Source organism: Episyrphus balteatus, chromosome 1 (genome assembly GCF_945859705.1).
Source record: "Episyrphus balteatus chromosome 1, idEpiBalt1.1, whole genome shotgun sequence".
NCBI classification, from domain to species: Eukaryota; Metazoa; Arthropoda; class Insecta; order Diptera; family Syrphidae; genus Episyrphus; species Episyrphus balteatus.
In genome coordinates, this window is record NC_079134.1 from 10,207,869 (window position 1) to 10,226,713 (window position 18,845).

General features: G+C 28.1%; 1 protein-coding gene across 5 annotated transcripts in view; it reads left to right on the top strand.

Moving 5' to 3' along the window:
- The window catches only part of LOC129906605 (tyrosine-protein kinase Btk29A), a 245,300-nt gene extending 234,307 nt beyond the window's left edge, over positions 1–10,993 (top strand). For all 5 annotated transcript variants that reach the window (XM_055982415.1, XM_055982417.1, XM_055982420.1 and 2 more), the window contains 8 exons: positions 342–422; positions 5,225–5,355; positions 5,617–5,745; positions 5,811–6,004; positions 6,067–6,407; positions 6,467–6,704; positions 6,768–6,901; positions 9,136–10,993. In XM_055982415.1, the coding sequence (XP_055838390.1) occupies positions 342–422; positions 5,225–5,355; positions 5,617–5,745; positions 5,811–6,004; positions 6,067–6,407; positions 6,467–6,704; positions 6,768–6,901; positions 9,136–9,234 (1,347 nt within the window). In that variant the 3' untranslated portion in view covers positions 9,235–10,993. The remainder of the gene's footprint in view (positions 1–341; positions 423–5,224; positions 5,356–5,616; positions 5,746–5,810; positions 6,005–6,066; positions 6,408–6,466; positions 6,705–6,767; positions 6,902–9,135) is intronic.
- The last annotated feature ends 7,852 nt before the right edge of the window (positions 10,994–18,845 follow it).

Consider the following 18,845-nt stretch of genomic DNA (forward strand, 5'->3'; position numbering starts at 1 on the left):
GGTTTTCCTAGGACTTCAAAAAAATTACGATGTAGCTTATAATTGTTTTTATGGATGAAAACTTTACTTAGCTTAATGATGGAGTTGAAGGACACATATTTTTGCATTATGTATGAAGTTCGATTTTAATCATAAGATCAATTTTCGAAGCAATATAAAATTTGCCGTCTATTTTATGCAGAATCATTACACAAAATGTTTCAAATGTTTTTCAATTTTTAAAGTTAATTTTATAAATTTTAGGGGTATCATAATAATCTGAATGAAAAAAATTTCTTTACCTTTTTTTTCTATAAAGTTAATGGTTGAATAAAATTTAATATATTCTATTTTATTTACAGGATAACTCGCACTTTGTGAAAATCGTCGTTGCACTATATCCTTTCAAAGCCATCGAAGGCGGTGATCTCTCCCTTGAAAAGGTAAATTAAGAAAATTATTCAACATTATATTTTCTCTCTAACATATGACTACATAGAATTGTTATTTTAAGATTATGTATATAAAATTATAAAAAGAAAAATTATTATTCTTTTGAAAACGAAAATAAAAAAAAAAGTCTATCATTTCGTAAAAAATTTCCTTTAAATAATTTATTTATAAGAAAAATAATTCCCAGGAAAAAAATAAAAATTTTTATTTTGCATCACTGCATAACAATGTGTTGAATGTATAAACAAAAAATACTTACTAAGTTTGCAATTTTTAAATGTAATATTTTAAAAACGTTCGATGATCGAATATTTTATGACTTCGAATTCAAGTTAAGCGCACCGAAAACCTTTGAAAAGTACATATAGTTGGATTAAATTGACTTGAGTAGGTAGGGCAAATACAATTCATCTTATAAACTTTTACCTGTTTTGATAAAATAAGCAAAAAATAAAATTATATTTTTGATCAGCTTTTTCCAAAATTTCTTCTTGTTCATGAAACTCCTGAACTTAGTGAATACTTTTGTAAACCTTTTGTTGTCAAAATAGTCCCATATTTATCTGAAGCAAATTTGCGCATCGCACTGTCTTTTTCATTATCCTTTAAAAATTGTATAAGCATTTTGATTGATTTGATTAAATTTTTTATTTCTTAAAATCCAAATACAAATAATTTAAGTTTACTTATCATAAAATATAAAGAAATAAGAATGGCAATGATATTTTTTATACAATAAAAATAGAGTTATTGTCACTACTAGGCAAATAAATTTTCATAATAAAGTGGAATGAGTGGGGTGACCTTTAAATTTTGAAATTTATACTTTTATTGCTATATACTACACATTACTACTTGCGAAGAAAAAAAAATATATATATGTATAAGTTTATACTATAAAAATAAGTTTATACTATTTCATCAAACATTAGGAAAAATTAACTATTAAGTAAAAGTTGTTAATCAAAAAACAATATTTAAGCATTATGTAATCATCATTGATTCGATACTTTCCATATCAAAGCCAAGAAGCCATTTTTTTTACATATTTTAAAAATAACAAATAAGACGTTAGAACTCTGATAGAGTGTGGAAGCCTGTTAAAAATACGACATGAAACTACATCAAAAAATCTAAGAAATGCAGTTGTACGGAAAGACGGTATAGTTACTTGATTAAAAAAATTCACATGCATATTATAATTTGATATGATTCTGAAATTACGATTGCCTGATCTTCTAATAAATTCATTAAGAACCTTATAACAGTACAAATGTCGGATTGGAAAAAAGTGAAAAACTAGGGTACATTCGAGGCTTACGACAAATTTTGTTCAGAACAAACTTCTGCATGATCAAAAGAGGTTTAATTTTATTATAATAAATACCTCCCCAACATAAAATCCCATATTGCAATTTTGAGTGAAAGATACCACAATAAATTTTCATAAGTAGTTGAAAGGAGCAAACTTTCCTTAGATAATAAAAATATCTTAGAGTACCACGAAAGTATTGTCTCAAATTTTCTGTGTGCCTAAAGAAGCTCATTCTGGAATCAATTATGAGTCCCAAATATTTGAATTCGTTAACATTCTCCAACCGAAAGCAACTTTTACTGCAGCTAGACGAACTAGAAAAAGTGCAAGAAGGAGAATTCAAGATGCAAGAACAGTTCGGAAGTTTAAATTTTTCGCATTCTGAAGCATGAAAAAAGAGATCAGCATCGACATTATTATTTTCAGATATATTAAAAAACATAGCCTTAGTTTTAGGGCTGATAACATTATAAGATTTTCGGTGGCACTTAAAATTATATATCTCCTGAGTGCCAACACATTTTGCCTCCTTTTTGGTCTGCCTTTATTAATTTAATTTCAACCCTCTGGTTTGAAATTCAATATACATATGTACATTTTCAATATTTAAAAATAGGTACTTTTATTTATTCAATTTATTTTATTTTATTAAAATTTATGCGCAACAGGAGAAAAAAAACAAAATGATTTCTAAATAAATTGAAGCAATTCTGTTTCAATTTTATTTTATCTTCTTCATTTAAGCTTGTAAACGTAAAATTGTGTTCTAACTTGTCCAGATTTCAAACCTAAAAGATTTATAGTTTTATCACCGAGCTTCCTTTATTCCTTTAAAATAGATTTGAATCCGTTCCTACCTTAATTGCGCTAACGTCTAAGATTTATCAAAGCTCCTGGGTGGATAGAAGCATTTACAGTAAACTCTGAACACATCTTCAAAATATCTTCAACAAAATATTTAAAGCGAATGTCAATTATTATGACTCAGTTTAAAAACATTCCCGTTTCGTTTTTTTTTTGGCATATTCTATTCATTTGTCAGTAAAATTTTCTACAGGTCTATACAGGGTGCCCCACCCCAGGTCATTTTAAGTCGAAAAACTTAAGATGTAATTTTCTCGTTTTCGAGTTACCACGGTTTTTATGATTTTTGCTCTCTTGTCCTTCAACTGGCCTTATATTTGCCAAACTACGTTTTATTCGAAAATTTTTTTTTACAATCAATCAAGAGTTTATTACAGTTTTAGTTTGTCTCAAAACTTTTTTTCCTGCGGACAACCGTTTCTCCACAATTTTGCATCAAACACAATTTTTTTCGTTTTTTAAGTTGTTTTTTACACTTTCATATCATTTAAGTCAAAAAAACACGTTAATGAGAATTAATTTTTTGGGCTTTTTATTAAAGCCCAGTTTATTTTCATAAAAAAATAAGTTTTATTTCATAAAAATGGCTACTGAAAGTAATTAAAAAAAATAAACAAACTGAGTGAATTAAAAAAAAAAAATGTTTAAATACAAAATTAATTTAAATGAATTAAAAACTTTTTCTGAGCTATTGTGGTTAAGAAAAGAACAAATAGATAAAGCTCAAAAAATTTTTTAATTCATTTAAATTAATTTTGTATTTTGACTAAAACGAGAAAATTACCTCTTAAGTTTTTCGACTTAAAATGACCTCAGGAATCCATGGTTTTCATTTGGGGCGGTGACTGTGGGACACCCTGTATAACTAACGTATATTATCTATGAGCATTTTAAACCCATAAATGCTTCCAATTATTTCGACGGGATTTTTAAACCCATCCATTTTTTTTATCAACTTGCTCCTGAATCAATTTTCGAAATAATATTTTCGTTTCCTTTTGACGCTTTGACCATCCTTTGAAAGTCATTTTTATGAATACTTATCAAATTTAATTCAACTGTTGAAAAGCAATGAAAAGCAGTTTTCATTGATTTTTTTGTTTGTTATCTTTTTTATTTTTACTATAAAAAGCAATAGAATCTCTAACATTTTCTTGCTGGTGATTAAAAAGTAAATATTGTTAGCTTATTGAACGCAAAACCTAAGTTTTTTACTTTTTCCATTTTGACTCTTGTCAGTTTGAGATGCCGACCAAGTTTTTAAACGTCTGTACATAAACTGGAAGCTACTGTGTTCAAATTTATGTATGTAATTTGCTTAGTAGCTTTGGCAACAACTCGTCGCCGTATAGCAAAATTGTTCTAAGCCACAAAAAGCAAATTTTACAGGGGACGATTTTTAAGTTTCAAATGGGTTTAAAGCGATGATTTTCTGCTCGTTCGCCATGCAAGTTATGTTTTTTATAAAGTTTGTTCTTTTCTCTTGAATGAAATATACAAGTTTTCCTCATTAGTAGGTGCACACTATTTTTAAATATTTTTTAAAACTAAAAACCCAAAATTGGACATAGAACAATTCCTATACAAGTACGTTTTTTCCATAAATAAAAAGTGGACTTAGAACAAAATATGATGGGACTTAGAACAATCAAGAATACTCGGGCTCATTTTCAAAAGGCTGCTTCCCTGTTTTTATTGTTCTATGTCCCATTAAATTATATTATCTGCGGAATAAATTTTTTTTTTGACAAAAACGGTTTCAAATTCGGAAAGAGCACCCTCAAATTAGTAAAACTGCATCATTTACTCATTTTCGGTAAAAAGTGGATTAAGAACAATTTTGCTTTACGCCGACGAACTTTTATATTATAATAGATGTATTTACTTGCAAATGCTGACATCAACTTTGCGGAGTTTTGATTCCTCATGTTGTTCAATCTAACAGTTTTTGCTATTTTTTTATCTCAGTAATATCCACAGCCATTAAATTTCGGATATTGCATAAAATCTTTAATTTTACACATAACATCTTGAGATTTTTAAAGTTTTCCAATAAAAATTCCACCAAAAAAGACTAGATATGCGTTTTAATAACAATTTTAAAATAATAACAAAATTAAAAACAATAACTATAATTTCAGTCATAATTTTTTAACGAACTTTTATATTTTACTAGTAAACTTTCAACTTTTAGCTTCCAACTTTATCGAAAATTACAGAAATCGCTTTGAACAAAAATAAATTATAATTACTAGGTACACTCTGTAGACAGCGCTAATTTGCAAAATAATTTTTGCAAAAAAACAATAAATCAAAACGCCCCTTTTCAGATTATGTGCCTTATCTAATATATATGAGCAATTATTATGCCAACATATCAAAGAGTTAATATTTGTATTTATAGAAATTAAAAATAAACTATTATCTAAAAATTTAACAATCTAATAGTTCATTATTGGAATTATTATTATTTTTTTTAAATAATTTTCTAAGTTATGTCTATAATTTACTCATTATGTTCACTTAATATTAATTCACACAACATAAAACATAAAATATCTTACTAAATGACTAATTTTTTTTCTCTATCTCTTTCAAATTATATAATTACAGAATGCTGAATACGAGGTAATTGATGACTCTCAAGAGCATTGGTGGAAAGTCAAAGATCAGCACGGAAATGTTGGCTACATACCTAGTAATTACGTCAAGCCAAAAGCTCTTTTGGGTCTTGAACGATATGAGTAAGTAAACTTACCTAAAAGACTAAAAACCAAACAAAGAATTCAAAGCCCAAATTAAGTTTCCTTGAAACCAAAAAAAAATTAAAAGAAAAAGATGCGTCTTGTTCAAGACTCACAAGTCGTAACAAACTTAATTGGCTTCAAAATGTCTAATTACTTCAAACCATGTTTTATGGTTTTTTTTTTTTTGTTCTATCTGCCCAATTTGGCAATCACCAACTTTTTATACTAACGCAATTATATATTTTTTTTATTTCACAGATGGTATGTCGGTGATATGTCCCGACAGCGAGCTGAGTCTCTGCTTAAGCAGGGCGACAAAGAAGGCTGTTTCGTAGTTAGAAAATCATCCACAAAAGGTCTTTACACCTTATCGCTACATACCAAAGTGTAAGTTTTGCACTCCTTTCCTTTCTTTGTGGAACGTAATTTAATATATCTTCCACAACTTACAGTCCACAATCGCATGTTAAGCACTATCATATTAAACAAAACGCACGTGGAGAATACTATCTCTCAGAGAAGCATTGCTGTGAAACAATTCCTGATCTTATCAATTATCATCGACACAATTCGGGAGGCCTAGCCTGTCGTTTAAAGTCATCGCCCTGTGATAGGCCTGTACCGCCAACAGCTGGATTGTCTCATGGTAAATTCTTTATACTTTCAATTGTAAATGACCTTGAAATAACTTTGTCTATTCTATTAAAGATAAATGGGAAATCCATCCAGCGGAACTGGTGCTCGGTGAGGAGCTTGGCTCTGGCCAATTCGGTGTTGTGCGCCGTGGCAAATGGCGCAGTTCAATCGACACAGCTGTTAAAATGATGAAAGAGGGTACAATGTCTGAGGATGACTTCATTGAAGAAGCCAAAGTTATGACCAAATTACAACATCAAAATCTGGTCCAACTTTATGGAGTTTGTTCGAAACATCGCCCAATTTACATTGTGACTGAGTACATGAAACATGGATCCCTGCTAAATTATTTGAGACGACATGAGACCACTTTGATTGGTAATATGGGTCTGCTATTGGATATGTGCATTCAAGTAAGTTTTGATACCTTCCAAATTCTTTATTATCTAATCCTTTTTTTTTTTTCTTTTAGGTAAGCAAAGGAATGGCATATTTAGAAAGACACAATTATATCCATCGAGATTTGGCTGCTCGCAATTGTTTAGTGGGTTCGGAGAATGTTGTGAAAGTGGCTGATTTTGGATTAGCCCGATATGTTTTGGATGATCAGTATACTAGTTCTGGCGGTACCAAGTTTCCTATTAAATGGGCACCACCAGAGGTCTTGAATTACACTCGATTCTCGTCAAAGAGTGATGTTTGGGCGTATGGTATGAATTTTTGAATTTATTATATTGAATTATTTGTTATAAATGCTTTGTTTTGTTTTTTAGGTGTCCTTATGTGGGAAGTGTTCACATGCGGCAAAATGCCATATGGCCGCCTTAAGAATACTGAAGTTGTTGAACGTGTCCAGCGTGGAATTATTCTAGAGAAACCAAAGTCCTGTGCTAAGGAAATTTATGATGTAAGTTAATTAAGTGGTGACTGTTTTGGTTGGGTCAGGAAAAGGTCAATATTCTTAGAATAAATTATCCCCAGTTTTTTTAATTTTACGACTCGTATTTAAACCCTTTTTAAGTATGTTTTCGGACTACTCAACCATACTTATTAATGCCAAATTATAAATCAGCGTTTTTGAGTACTACCTTGCTCTCCTCATTGTTATTCTGATATATAATAATCGTTCTTCTGTTTTTTAATATAACTTGAAGGTATAAAACCTTATAATTTAATAACTGAAAACACGGATAACTTCCTGTTGAGTTTTTAATTTTGTTAATTTTTATTAAACTGCACATCAATATAAAAAAAAAACTTTCTGTTTCCAAATCCAGAAATGGAATCAGTCTAGGTGATTTGTAATGGTGACATTCATTCACTCATTTGTTATTGTAAAATGTGATATTCAACAAAACACCTTAGAAGATTTATTTTTGAAACAGCTTTAATTCTCTTTTCGATCTTCTAAAAACCCACAACAAAAATTGGTTGAATAATTCTTAACCTTATTCGGGGAAAACTTTAAAAGTTATTAATTGGAGTAAGTTCTCTCAATTTCACACGTTAAGAAGAATTTTGTTATTTGTGAAGCAATCCATCCATACATTATGTATAAATCTTCTATGACATCGTTCCTATGTTGAAACTAGAAATATGATTAAGAACTAAGAGAGCAAGTTTAAACAATTTTCTTGGAAATGAAAATGTTCCTAGTAAAATAAACGTTTTGTTGAAGTTCGAATATTTAAAAAGTGGATCAAATATGTAGGTTCATAGTATCACGTGTCTTTATACCAAATTACAAGTTTTAAGTTTTTTATCTAAGTATTTATTTAAGTAAAGTGCAGTGAGTTGTTAAAATTTTTTGTTTCTGATTACTTTACAATTATATAGTTGATGGATCTTGTACCATTTGTCCTTTCCTGGCAATATTATTTGAAAGTAAAATATATACAAAAATTTACACCTGCAATCGTTGAATCTAAACTGGTTGTTCAGTATAGGCCAAGACTAATAGTTGATTAGAATTTTTAGTCTTGGAATGGCCATAAATACTACAATTGTGGAGACGACATTAGTTGTGTTCAATATAGGGCACACACTTAAGCGTAGTGAAATAGAGAGTGAGTTTGAATTCTTCTTTTGCGATTGCGTTTCGAATTCAGTGTATATTTTTTTATAACATATTCCAAGATTAACTCTCTGTCATGAGGAAGTGCATCTTATTATGACAGTTAACAAAGCATTGATCCGTGAATACATATGTATTTGATAAATCTAAAGTGACTTTATTTATTCTTATTCTTTTTTTTTTCTTATGAATATTGATATAGCCTTTGTAAGCTCATGTCTATTTAAAGCGGACCATATTTTTTTTTTCCTTGAGAAATTAAGAGTATTTTTTGTAACTCTATATAATCGTGCCTATCAAAAGTCAAGGTTGGTTCGTAAAGTATTTTTATTTATTTTTTTACTTAAGATTTTTTCTGAAATTCATATTCAAAAAAATTTCAAGCCAAGCTTACTTCTATGCCATGTTAGGACTAACTTCCTTGATATGGGAGTTAGTCTTAAAAAATTAAGAATAGTCAAGTAAGTAGTCCATGAAATCGGCAACTAAATTATTCTTAATACCAATGCGTACTTTGTAGTTTTTCAAAATTAGTCACATTACAAACCCTTTTAATCGATTTGCAACCAGAAAAGGAACTCTTTTTTCAATTTTTAAATTGACTTGGGCTACGTATATAGTCACCATCCCTCCTTTTTTTAAACTAAAGCCTTCTTTGGGAAGTGGATTCGTCTTTTAAAACATTTTCAAAAATATGTCCTCTTTTTCATCATTGGAAAAATGGTCACCGTAGTTATATCCTACCTCCTTATCTGGGGTAGGGCACATTTTCATAATTTTAATTTATACAATACAAATGCATGCGAGCATTTTTCCTATGAAAATCTTAGGTTATCCAAAACCTCAAAATAAATTTGAACTCAACTCAACAAAAACTTGATTTCCAATTTTGTGTTTTTCTCTGTATATCTTTGAATCAATAGAAATATCAGTTCATTCTTCCATTCGAATTAAATAGGATTAGGACTTACCTTAGGTTTAAATAACATACATAATTATTAATTTATATATTTGTTTATATTTTAAAACATTTTTAAATTTCATTTTTTTTTTCTATTTTCTTACAGGTAATGAAAAAATGTTGGTGTCACTGTCCCGAGGATCGTCCATCGTTCCGAGTTCTTAAAGAACAACTCGCATTAATTGCTCAAACTTTAACCGATTAAGCAGTATGTGTATAATGGATGGCATCTTAATAATGCGCTCTCACTAGAATGATCAAAAATTTAAAAAAAAAAGAAAAGAATTTTAGTAAAAGAAATGAAGAAGAAAAAATAGAATAGCGACTAAAAAAAATCTCATCTATAATTACAAGAAAAAAAAAAAAAATACAGAAATAAGAATCTAAATATATCTCCTCCTCATAATCATTAGAACAAATTTTAACTATTAATCGTTGTTTTTTTTTTTTTTGTATTTAATCTTTTTTTAATTTTTACTTAAAAATAAAATCATAATTTTCAATATTAATTATAAAACAGAAAAATAAAAGAAAAATGTGAGAACTTTTATTAAATATATATATAAACTTTAAAGAATATATAAACTACAGTGTAAGAGACGTACGACAAAGATAAACAATTTTAGATAAAATTATGTAAATTTATATAAAAAAAAATGAAAAACAGAAAATTATAATTTAAATTTGAACAAAAAAAAAATATATAAAATTTAAGTTTATATTTAAATAAAATAAACAAAAAATAACTAAAAATACATTAAACATTTTATATCGGATTTTTTTGTACAACCAATCAATATGCTTTTTACAAATTTAAGAAAAAAAAAAACAAAATTTTAACTAAAAAATAAAATAAAAAAATATTATATGAATGGAAAATATATTATATAAAAATAAAACAAAAAATATATTATCTCATATAAAAAAAATGCATATAACTATGTATATCTAGAAAAAGTAACGCTCATAAATTTAAAAACAAAAAACTATTTCTTAAAATAAAAGAAATTATATAAAAGAAATACTTTTTTTAAAGCCTTAAAAATATATTGCTGTATATTTAGTTTATTTTGTATGTTTTATGTCAACTAATAAAATTAAATTTAATTTTTAAAAATATTAATTGTAATTGTGCTATATAAAATGATTTTAATTGGCAATACATAATAATTATTTTTAAATTTTAATATTCAATAAAAATGCCTGAATTGCGAAATGCGCGCTGAAAGAAAAAAGAAGTAAAAATAAGATATTTTATGTGTTTTAAGAGAAATACTGAAAAGATAAAAACTTTTTTATTCTATAATATAGAATGTTTGCGATTATATTTTATGTTTTTTTGTGATTTATGTTTAATTATTAAAAAAGAAATAAGAAAAAATTAATGAAGTGAAAACAAAGAATTTGCTTTGATTTAAAATAATAATAATAATTTTAATTATGTATAATGTATCTCGAATTTGAAACTCGAATAATGTTTTAAAACAATTTCTATAGATAATAATAATTATTATTTACGTTTTGCTCAAATTTTTGTTTTCTTTTATTTATTTCAGAATTTTTTTTTCGCTCTTTTGCTTGAATATTATTAGTTTTCTTTTTCATAAATCGAAATGAGAATAAAAGAATGTTTTTTTTTAGTTTCTCCAAATGTTTCATATTATGTATAATTTTATTATTTTACTTTTTAAAAATATAATTGTACTGTGTATGGCCTTGATTTTAATGAAATATAAATATATATTTTAATTGTAAACATTTTATAATATTATTTGTTTTATTTTTGTTGATGAGTGAGTTTGTTTGTTTGATTCTTTTTTGGTTCAGAATTTGGGTTCTGTTTAGTTGATAGCTTATGTTTTAATTTATTTTTGTATGGTTTAGAAGACAGTTTTTAAATACACCTGAGATGACTAGTTACAAGGATTGAAGGAATGAAAAAGACTGGGCTATAAAACTCTCGCTTTTGAACAATATCCCTTCATACAAAAATATTTCGGGTGAAACTCGGAATAGGATTTAGTCTCTTTTAAAGACGACAATTTGAGTTTAAGCTGTGACAGAGTTAAAGATCTATTCAAGGAATTTTGGATCTGACTGCCTAACAGCTCTTTTCTCACTTGAATTTTGGAGAAATACAATGAACTAGTTTAGTCTTAAATGTAAATTTCATTCCAATGAAATGCTTTTCAGAGTCCAGGCAACGTTAATATTTTAGGTAAAAAGATTTCCAGGTGAAACTCACAAATACAAATTTGGGTGAATAATAAGTGAGGAGTGATGTCTTTGGAGTGATTTAAGACCAAGCCGAATAGTTTCAGGATGGTGGTGTGACCAATAGAATTATTTGGAAATTAATTAAGAAATGGCTATGAGATGAACAGAAGTTTTCGACGCAATTTGTATGCTATAAATATCGTGGGTGAAAGAAGTTAAGAAATAAGGATAAGTAATTGTAGATCTAAGCTTATAGCCCATTTTTTATTCCCTTTTTTTTTTATTTTTTTTATTTCTTTATTTGTTATTTTCATGAGTTGTTAAGCCAACAAGAGGCTTCGCGAGCAACATTGAAAGTGGTGTCAAGAGGAAAATCATGTCAATTGGCCATGAAATCGAGAAGCGAATTTCTCTTCTGAGAAGGGTTATAGCTGCCTTTTTTTATCCAAGGAAGGGTTCTGAATGCCTACAGACGCCTTTGGGGTACTGTTGAATTGAAAACGAGATAGAGAAATGATTAGAGTTGTATGGTAATGAAACAAATTTCAATACTTTTGTTAATATTGAAGATAGACTTTGTCAAATCAAAAAATGCTATACTTCTGTAGTTTTTTTCAAAATGGTAATCAAAAATTTTAAAAAACATGAGTAAGGATTCTCGCAATAATTATAATTTAAGTTAAAAAATGCTGTTTGTCTATTCAATCATATTTTCGAAATTAAAGTCTAATTAATAAAAAAAAAAAAAAAACTGAAAGTGTAAGCTTGAAAAAAATTAGGTATCGAAGAAGTTATTTTACTTTCAAACAGCAACAAGCGCTGAAAGTTTTTACTGCGATTAGTTAAATCAAGCTGGTTATTGTTGGCGATAAATTAAAAACGTACCTATTCATACGTATACCTACTTTGTTTTGGGATCCATACTTTTTGCGTTTTTAGAGCTCTGTCAGTGAACAATCCACCCAAATTTAAATTGTACTATTTGGGTTTGGTAACTACATGACGATTTAATTTTGAATGTAGTAAAAATAAAGCATTAAAATTGGATTATTCATCATCATGTTAACTTGCAATTTCTTGCAATTTATGGTTGCAAACTGAAGAAGAAGAAGCATCTCTTCTAAATGGAAAACATATTCTATTCAGCCTTATCCTGAGTTTTACGTGGAAAATTTTTCCACTCGAAATATTTTTTGTTCGCCTGCAATTTTGAAATTGCTTTCTTGTTACAAAAGAGACAGATGTAAATTTAAACAAAGTTTTTTGGTTTTATTGTTCTCAACATTTACTTTTTTTCATGGCAAGTTAAAGAATCCTTGCTTTATGAAATAACATAGGTACATGAAATTTCTGCAACAGGTTCATTTTGTTGCATGGATTGATTAAATTAATATCAATGAAAATACTTACCTATGAATTTGTGTGTAATTTAATGCATAGAAGTATAAACTTTCGTGTACAAAAATTGCATGTCTGTTGTTAACATTAATAGAAAAACTGTTTGATTCAGAATTTTGTTTTCAAGAAACTAAAATTTATACTTAATTAATTATTTTCTATTAAAGTTTTGTTTTTTTTTATAATTTAGTATGAATTATTGTTTCCAAAACTAAAGGAAGTTGAGAAAATTTCTTTCTTTTGTATGATGTCTTTAAAATACATTTGAAATCCAAAAAAAAATTAAACAAAGATCAGTTTTCTGCAAAACAGAAGACAGAAAGTTAAAAAGCATTTGTAAACCATAACCTCTGTTAATCAAAACAAAATAAAATTTTTTTTTTATAAACTATGTGTATGAGAAAAGTAAGAATTTTGTATGAGGTTTCAAAGGCATTTATAATCCAAAATAAGCCAAATTAAAAACAAAAAAAAAAAAAGTTATAAGAAACCGAATGGACTGTAAATTATGTAGATTTTTTTATACAATTCCAGAAAAAAATCATGAATAGAATTTTTTTTATAAAATATGAGTTTGCCATTAATTTTTAAGTGAAATCGATGACAACAATTTTTTGTATACATTTTATATAATATGAATTAAATCCGCATTTTATACCTATTAGATATTAACAAAAATAAATAGCTTAAATGTAATTAAGATAAAAATATAAACAACATTCATCGTCCATTACAAGAAAATAGTTTATAAACGCCTATAGCTTCATTATAATATACTTAAATAAAACACACAAGAAAAATACAAAAAATAGAAAATCCGAAAATCAAAATATATGAAAAACTATAATGTTCCGAAATAAGAAAAAAATTACAAAAAACAATATACAAAAAAAGCATTATTCTAAAGCTTACAATATTTAAACAAACATAAATACAAAACAAAATTTATAAAACATTTTATATAGAAAAAAAAAGCTTTTAACGTGTAGTCAAATTTCAATTCATTCACAACTCATACAACTCATCATCATATTCATCAATAATGTTAAATAAATAATAAAAAAAAAAATAACAAAAACTAGAGCATCTCATTCCAGACATATTAAATACAAAAAAAAAATAGACAAAAATTAAAAACTTAAGTAAGCCCGTACGAATTCTTATAGATGCCATTTAAGTATTTTTTAAACAAAACCGAAGAAAATAAAAAATATTCACAATTGAATATTGAATATTTGTTAATTTAAAAAAATAGAATTAACATTAAAAAATACCTACATAAGTTTATCAAGATATTAAAATTTATACAAAATAAAAGAAAACAAAACATAAGCAAATTAAGAGAAAGGTAAAACATTTATATTAACAAAAATAAATTAAATTGATAAAATTTAACAAAAAAAAAATGTTTTTATTTATTAATTAAGTATTTTAGCATTATTTTTTTTTTTGGTTTTGAATATAATAGATACAAATTATCAAACAAAAAATTAAAACTGTGTCTCTTCTCAGAGTGGAAGTGAAATGTGAACAAGAAATCATATCACAGCCAGCTTTGAGGAGCGACAAGGTTTTATAAAATTCATCATTCTACTACAATATGTCAATCAACTTGGTATATTGAATATAAGTAACCATTTTCATAAAATGTTTTGTTTATTGAAGATCAATTTGATTTTTTTTTTCTTTTAGTTTCTGGTTGATAGAGTTTTTTTTTAAATACGAAGTCATGAAAGATTACTATTCAATTTCAAATTTTATGTCGAACTCCAACGGAAAATTTTAATTAACAAAAATGTGTAGTAACATTTTAGGGGTTTGATCTAGTGATCGCTCCTCATATGCTGCTTCTTATGCAGTATATCGCATTTTTGAATTTTTAAACGTCACCGTCGATGAAAGACTACTGCAAAGTAGTATCTACCGGTGGGGTGTTAATAAGTCAAGAATCTTAGATGTTTATTATCGAAAAACCAAATCGGTAAGAAAAATAAGAAAGCTTAAGAGATGTCAGCGAAAGAATTAGGGACTTCAGTACAAATCAACGAGAAGTTCTTTAAACAACGAAAATTGACTAAAAAAAATAGTAGATAAGATTGTCATCAAGTACTGATAAAGAAATACCGCGCTTCGAAGAATCACAATACGGAAGGTGAGGAACGGAGAATATCGTCTTTTTAAAGAGAGGTCCTTGAGATAAAAGATTCCTTAGTATTTAGTGCTTATTAACAAATTATTCATTATAATATATAATACATCTTTTAAAGTTGCACAAAATTAAATTATGTTACAGACTTTTTTGCAATATATTAAACAATTCATGATAACGTTTCAAAGAGAAACAAAAATAAAGAAATTTAAGAAGTTATCGGCAAAATATTGAAATGTTTTCTTTGCTCACCTTTTTGGAAATGAAGCTCAAAATTTGTACCGAAAATGCTGTTAAACTAAGGAAGCTTAAATCATATCGTTTTCTGAAACTCAAAAAACAGCGTGAAAATACTCAATGAAAAGCAAGGCCTAATGACTAACAAGTTTGAACTATCCTCATGTGTGTTTTAAAATAAGCTTCCAAGAATAAAGCGAACATAAAATTAAATGGCAAGTCCGAACATGGCATTGATACTCTTGATTGCTTAAGCACGATGAAAACAAGAAAAAAGGATTTGTTAGTTTTTTGTTTTGCTTGTAACTAAAAGCTATGATTATAATTACCAACACCAACAATTCCGTTCAAATTTCATAGTAATGAAGTCTCTGGACAAGTGTGTAGTTTTGTGTGTAGTTGCATTGACTCGGAGATTCCCTATTTTGTGCGTGAACGTGTTTTCATGTTTTTTAATTAAAATCGAATCGTGATGAAGAGCCTATAAGTAGAGTTGGGCACTTTAGTTCCTTTGAGTGATCGATCACTTTAGTTCAAATCACACTAATGAACTAGTTCTGAACTAGTTCATTTTAGTTCAATTTATTTGGATCACTCCGGTTTTGTAAGAATTAAAAAACAAAATTAGTTTGCAAAAACTATATCCAAATTTATGTTAAATTAACGCATTCTACATAATAAAACAAATACAACCTAAAAATAACAGATATGTACATATTTTTTTTTTTCTATAAAAATTCTTAATTTCGTTCATATACTTGCTGAGCTTTCTGGTTCCTGACAAAAGTCTAGAAGAAGTACGTTTTGCTTTCATTAAATGGAAATCATAGTAATGCAAGGACCAAGATGCTACTTGATTTTTTGTTCTTGCTCAGAAATAAGAGTAAGGGGTGATTGAAGAAGATGTTTTACATCTAAATCTTGAGGTACAGCAGAAGAACTGATTTCGCTCAACAAAGAATTGGATGCAATTTCATATGCACTTTGGTTTCTGCATCCCTTCTTTAAACGTCTGTCGGGTTAAAAGGGCGCAGTCGTCGTATAAGACAAGGAGACCAGGACCAAATTTGAAAATTCCCTATACAGATGGGACTTCCTTTCACCCAAAAATTATATAAAAAAAAAATGATAATAGGTGTGTTTTTTATTACAACTGGTCTTAACTGAACAAAAAAAAGCAGTCGGGGCTAAGCAATTTACATGTTAAATACAACAACACTTTAGCCCCGTGGGCTTAGTTGTTTAGCCCGGAGATTTTAAATCTGTGCTACCAAACTAATTTTTTCAGAAATTGTTTAGAATTTGTTTACAAACGTGAAAACTTACGTTTGGAATGATAAAATGTATTTAACTAGGTTTACTAGCATACATTATTGTATTTTTTTTGTAAAACATACATGAAAATAAAGGAAAAACTCGAAAGCGAAAAATATCACAACTCTAAATATTTGTTGTGTCTTGTGTTTTCGGAACATTCAATATACAGTGCTGCCAAGATTTCAGATTAAGCCCCGATGCGTTTTTTTTTGTCCAGTTAAGCCCGGTAGTAATAAAAAACACACCTAATGTAAGGTGAGAGCAAGCTATTTTGTAATGTCATATTACGACTGCTTTAGGTTGCTGTTTAGTTTTTTGAAACAAATCTTTTTCGCTATTCGCCAACTAAATTGAACTAAGTAAGTGAACTAAGTTCACTAGTTCACCAAGATGAAATAGTTCATTGAACTAGTTCGTTCGCGATCTACACAAGCCTACCTATAAGACAGCCTATATTACTTCTAGATTTATTTTAAGCTCAAAAGAAGTTACTAAAATTGATGAAAATGACATTTTGCACTTCCATCTTTTAAGTACTTTAATCGTAAAATTGTAATCAAAGGATTTAAACTCCTTGTTTACAATTCGAGGTTGTTCAGATAAAAACTGCTGTAATAAACACTTTTTTGTTAGCTTTTAATAACATTTGATATCATGTAATTGTGGTTTGAGTAGCAATAGCCTTTTCCAGAATCCAGACGAATTTGGTCGATGTACAATTCATCAACCAAAAGACGATTGCTGGGTTTGAAAAAATAATACGCAATACCAACGGGCACTATTATTCAAAAAATCTAGCAGTACCTACAACTTTTCATTTGTATCTATGTAATGGGAAGAGGCAAGAAGGGAGCCATAAGCCGTAGTGGTACCACTTTACTTCAATTGAAGTAGATCTACTTCTTTTTTTTTCAAAAAAATTAAAACTACTTCCTACTTGGCACCATCACAAAAATATCAAAATCTACTTCATTTAAAAATCTCTGTTTGCAATCTACTTCAAGTTATCAAAATATAAGCCAAATCTATTTATTTTTTTCAGAAAACCAATTATTTGACTAAAAATTGTTATAAAACAATGTATAAAATTAAACTCCTGCTCAAAATTAAAGCACACATTTTTCGTCTGAAGTTATACCCCTGCATCTTATTTTAAAAGGCTTTAAAATTCTTTGGTGCATTTTTTTGTGTTTTGTTATTGTTTAGCAAGTCGAAAAAATGCTAAACTGCAACAGTATTATCAACCAAAAAAAAGATAAACCAAATTTAACAATTCAAGGTCTGAAAACTGATTATAAAATAATTTTTATTTTTAAGAAGAAAAATTAAAAAAAAATGGAAGCGGGTGACGGTTCGTTCCCATAATTGTATGCAATACTTTTTATAGTCTCCTCTAGCGCATATGACAACCTGGAGTCGTTTGTCCATTCCACTAATTAACTTTTGAAGGTTTTGTTTTAACACTTCTTTTACTGAAGTTTTCAGTTGATCAAGACTGCTTGGAGGTGGATTTCGGTCGCGAATGCATCTTTTCAATATTTCCTACACATGTTCTATTGAATTCAAATCCAGATTTCTGTGTGGTTAATCCGAAGCTGGAATATTAAAATCTTGAAGATATTCTCAAACTACTCTAGCATGCATTATCGTGCATCAGACTAAACTGTGGACCAAATCTAGGGGTGATTGGAACCAGATGCTGTTCGAGGGCATCCAGTCAAGTATTTTTGGGTACTTAACTTAGGTCTAGAAAGGCTCGCTAACTCCGTAGGTGTTGTAAAGCAGATTTAACTCCATGAAATTTTATGACTCTTCTTTAAAAGGCTCGCGGGTTAACAGACAGACTTCAGCAAATCTCTCCCCAAATCTTCCCGACAAACATATTATTCCATACCTTTAATTTAAGATTACTATTGTCTCATTTGAGAAAATAACCATGATGCTGTGGCATAAAGTAATAGCAGGACTTTACTTTAAAATAAATAGGATGTGCGTTAAATTTGAGCAGGAGTGTATATTTATGACGAAAATATGTAGTTTGAAAGAATAAAATTTTTTTGGTTTTAGTTGTTTTTACTAATAAAATTATTTAACTTAAATAAATTTAATATAGAATTATTTTTTTAATATAGATTTTTTATAAAGAAAAGGATATTTTGAAATCTACTTCGATTTTTTTCAATCTACTTCCATTTTTTCTTCAAATCTACTTCGACTTTTTTCCCGCAAGTGGTAACGCTAATAAGAAGTAATTCATGTCCTCTCTGTTATAAAATCAGATATAGGTCGTTTCAAATCAAAAGTCCCATGGAAAATTGAGCAAAAATAAAAAAAACTCGTTCGCTTACTGGAAGGAAGCATTTATGAGGCAGCTGAGCTTTTTCTAAAATTACGATAAAATAATGAAGAACAATTCTTGATATCCCTATTTTAATTAGTTGATCCGTCTGTGAGATTCACTGGGTTAGCCTCAGAAAGCGGAGGCAAGTCTCCCGGGC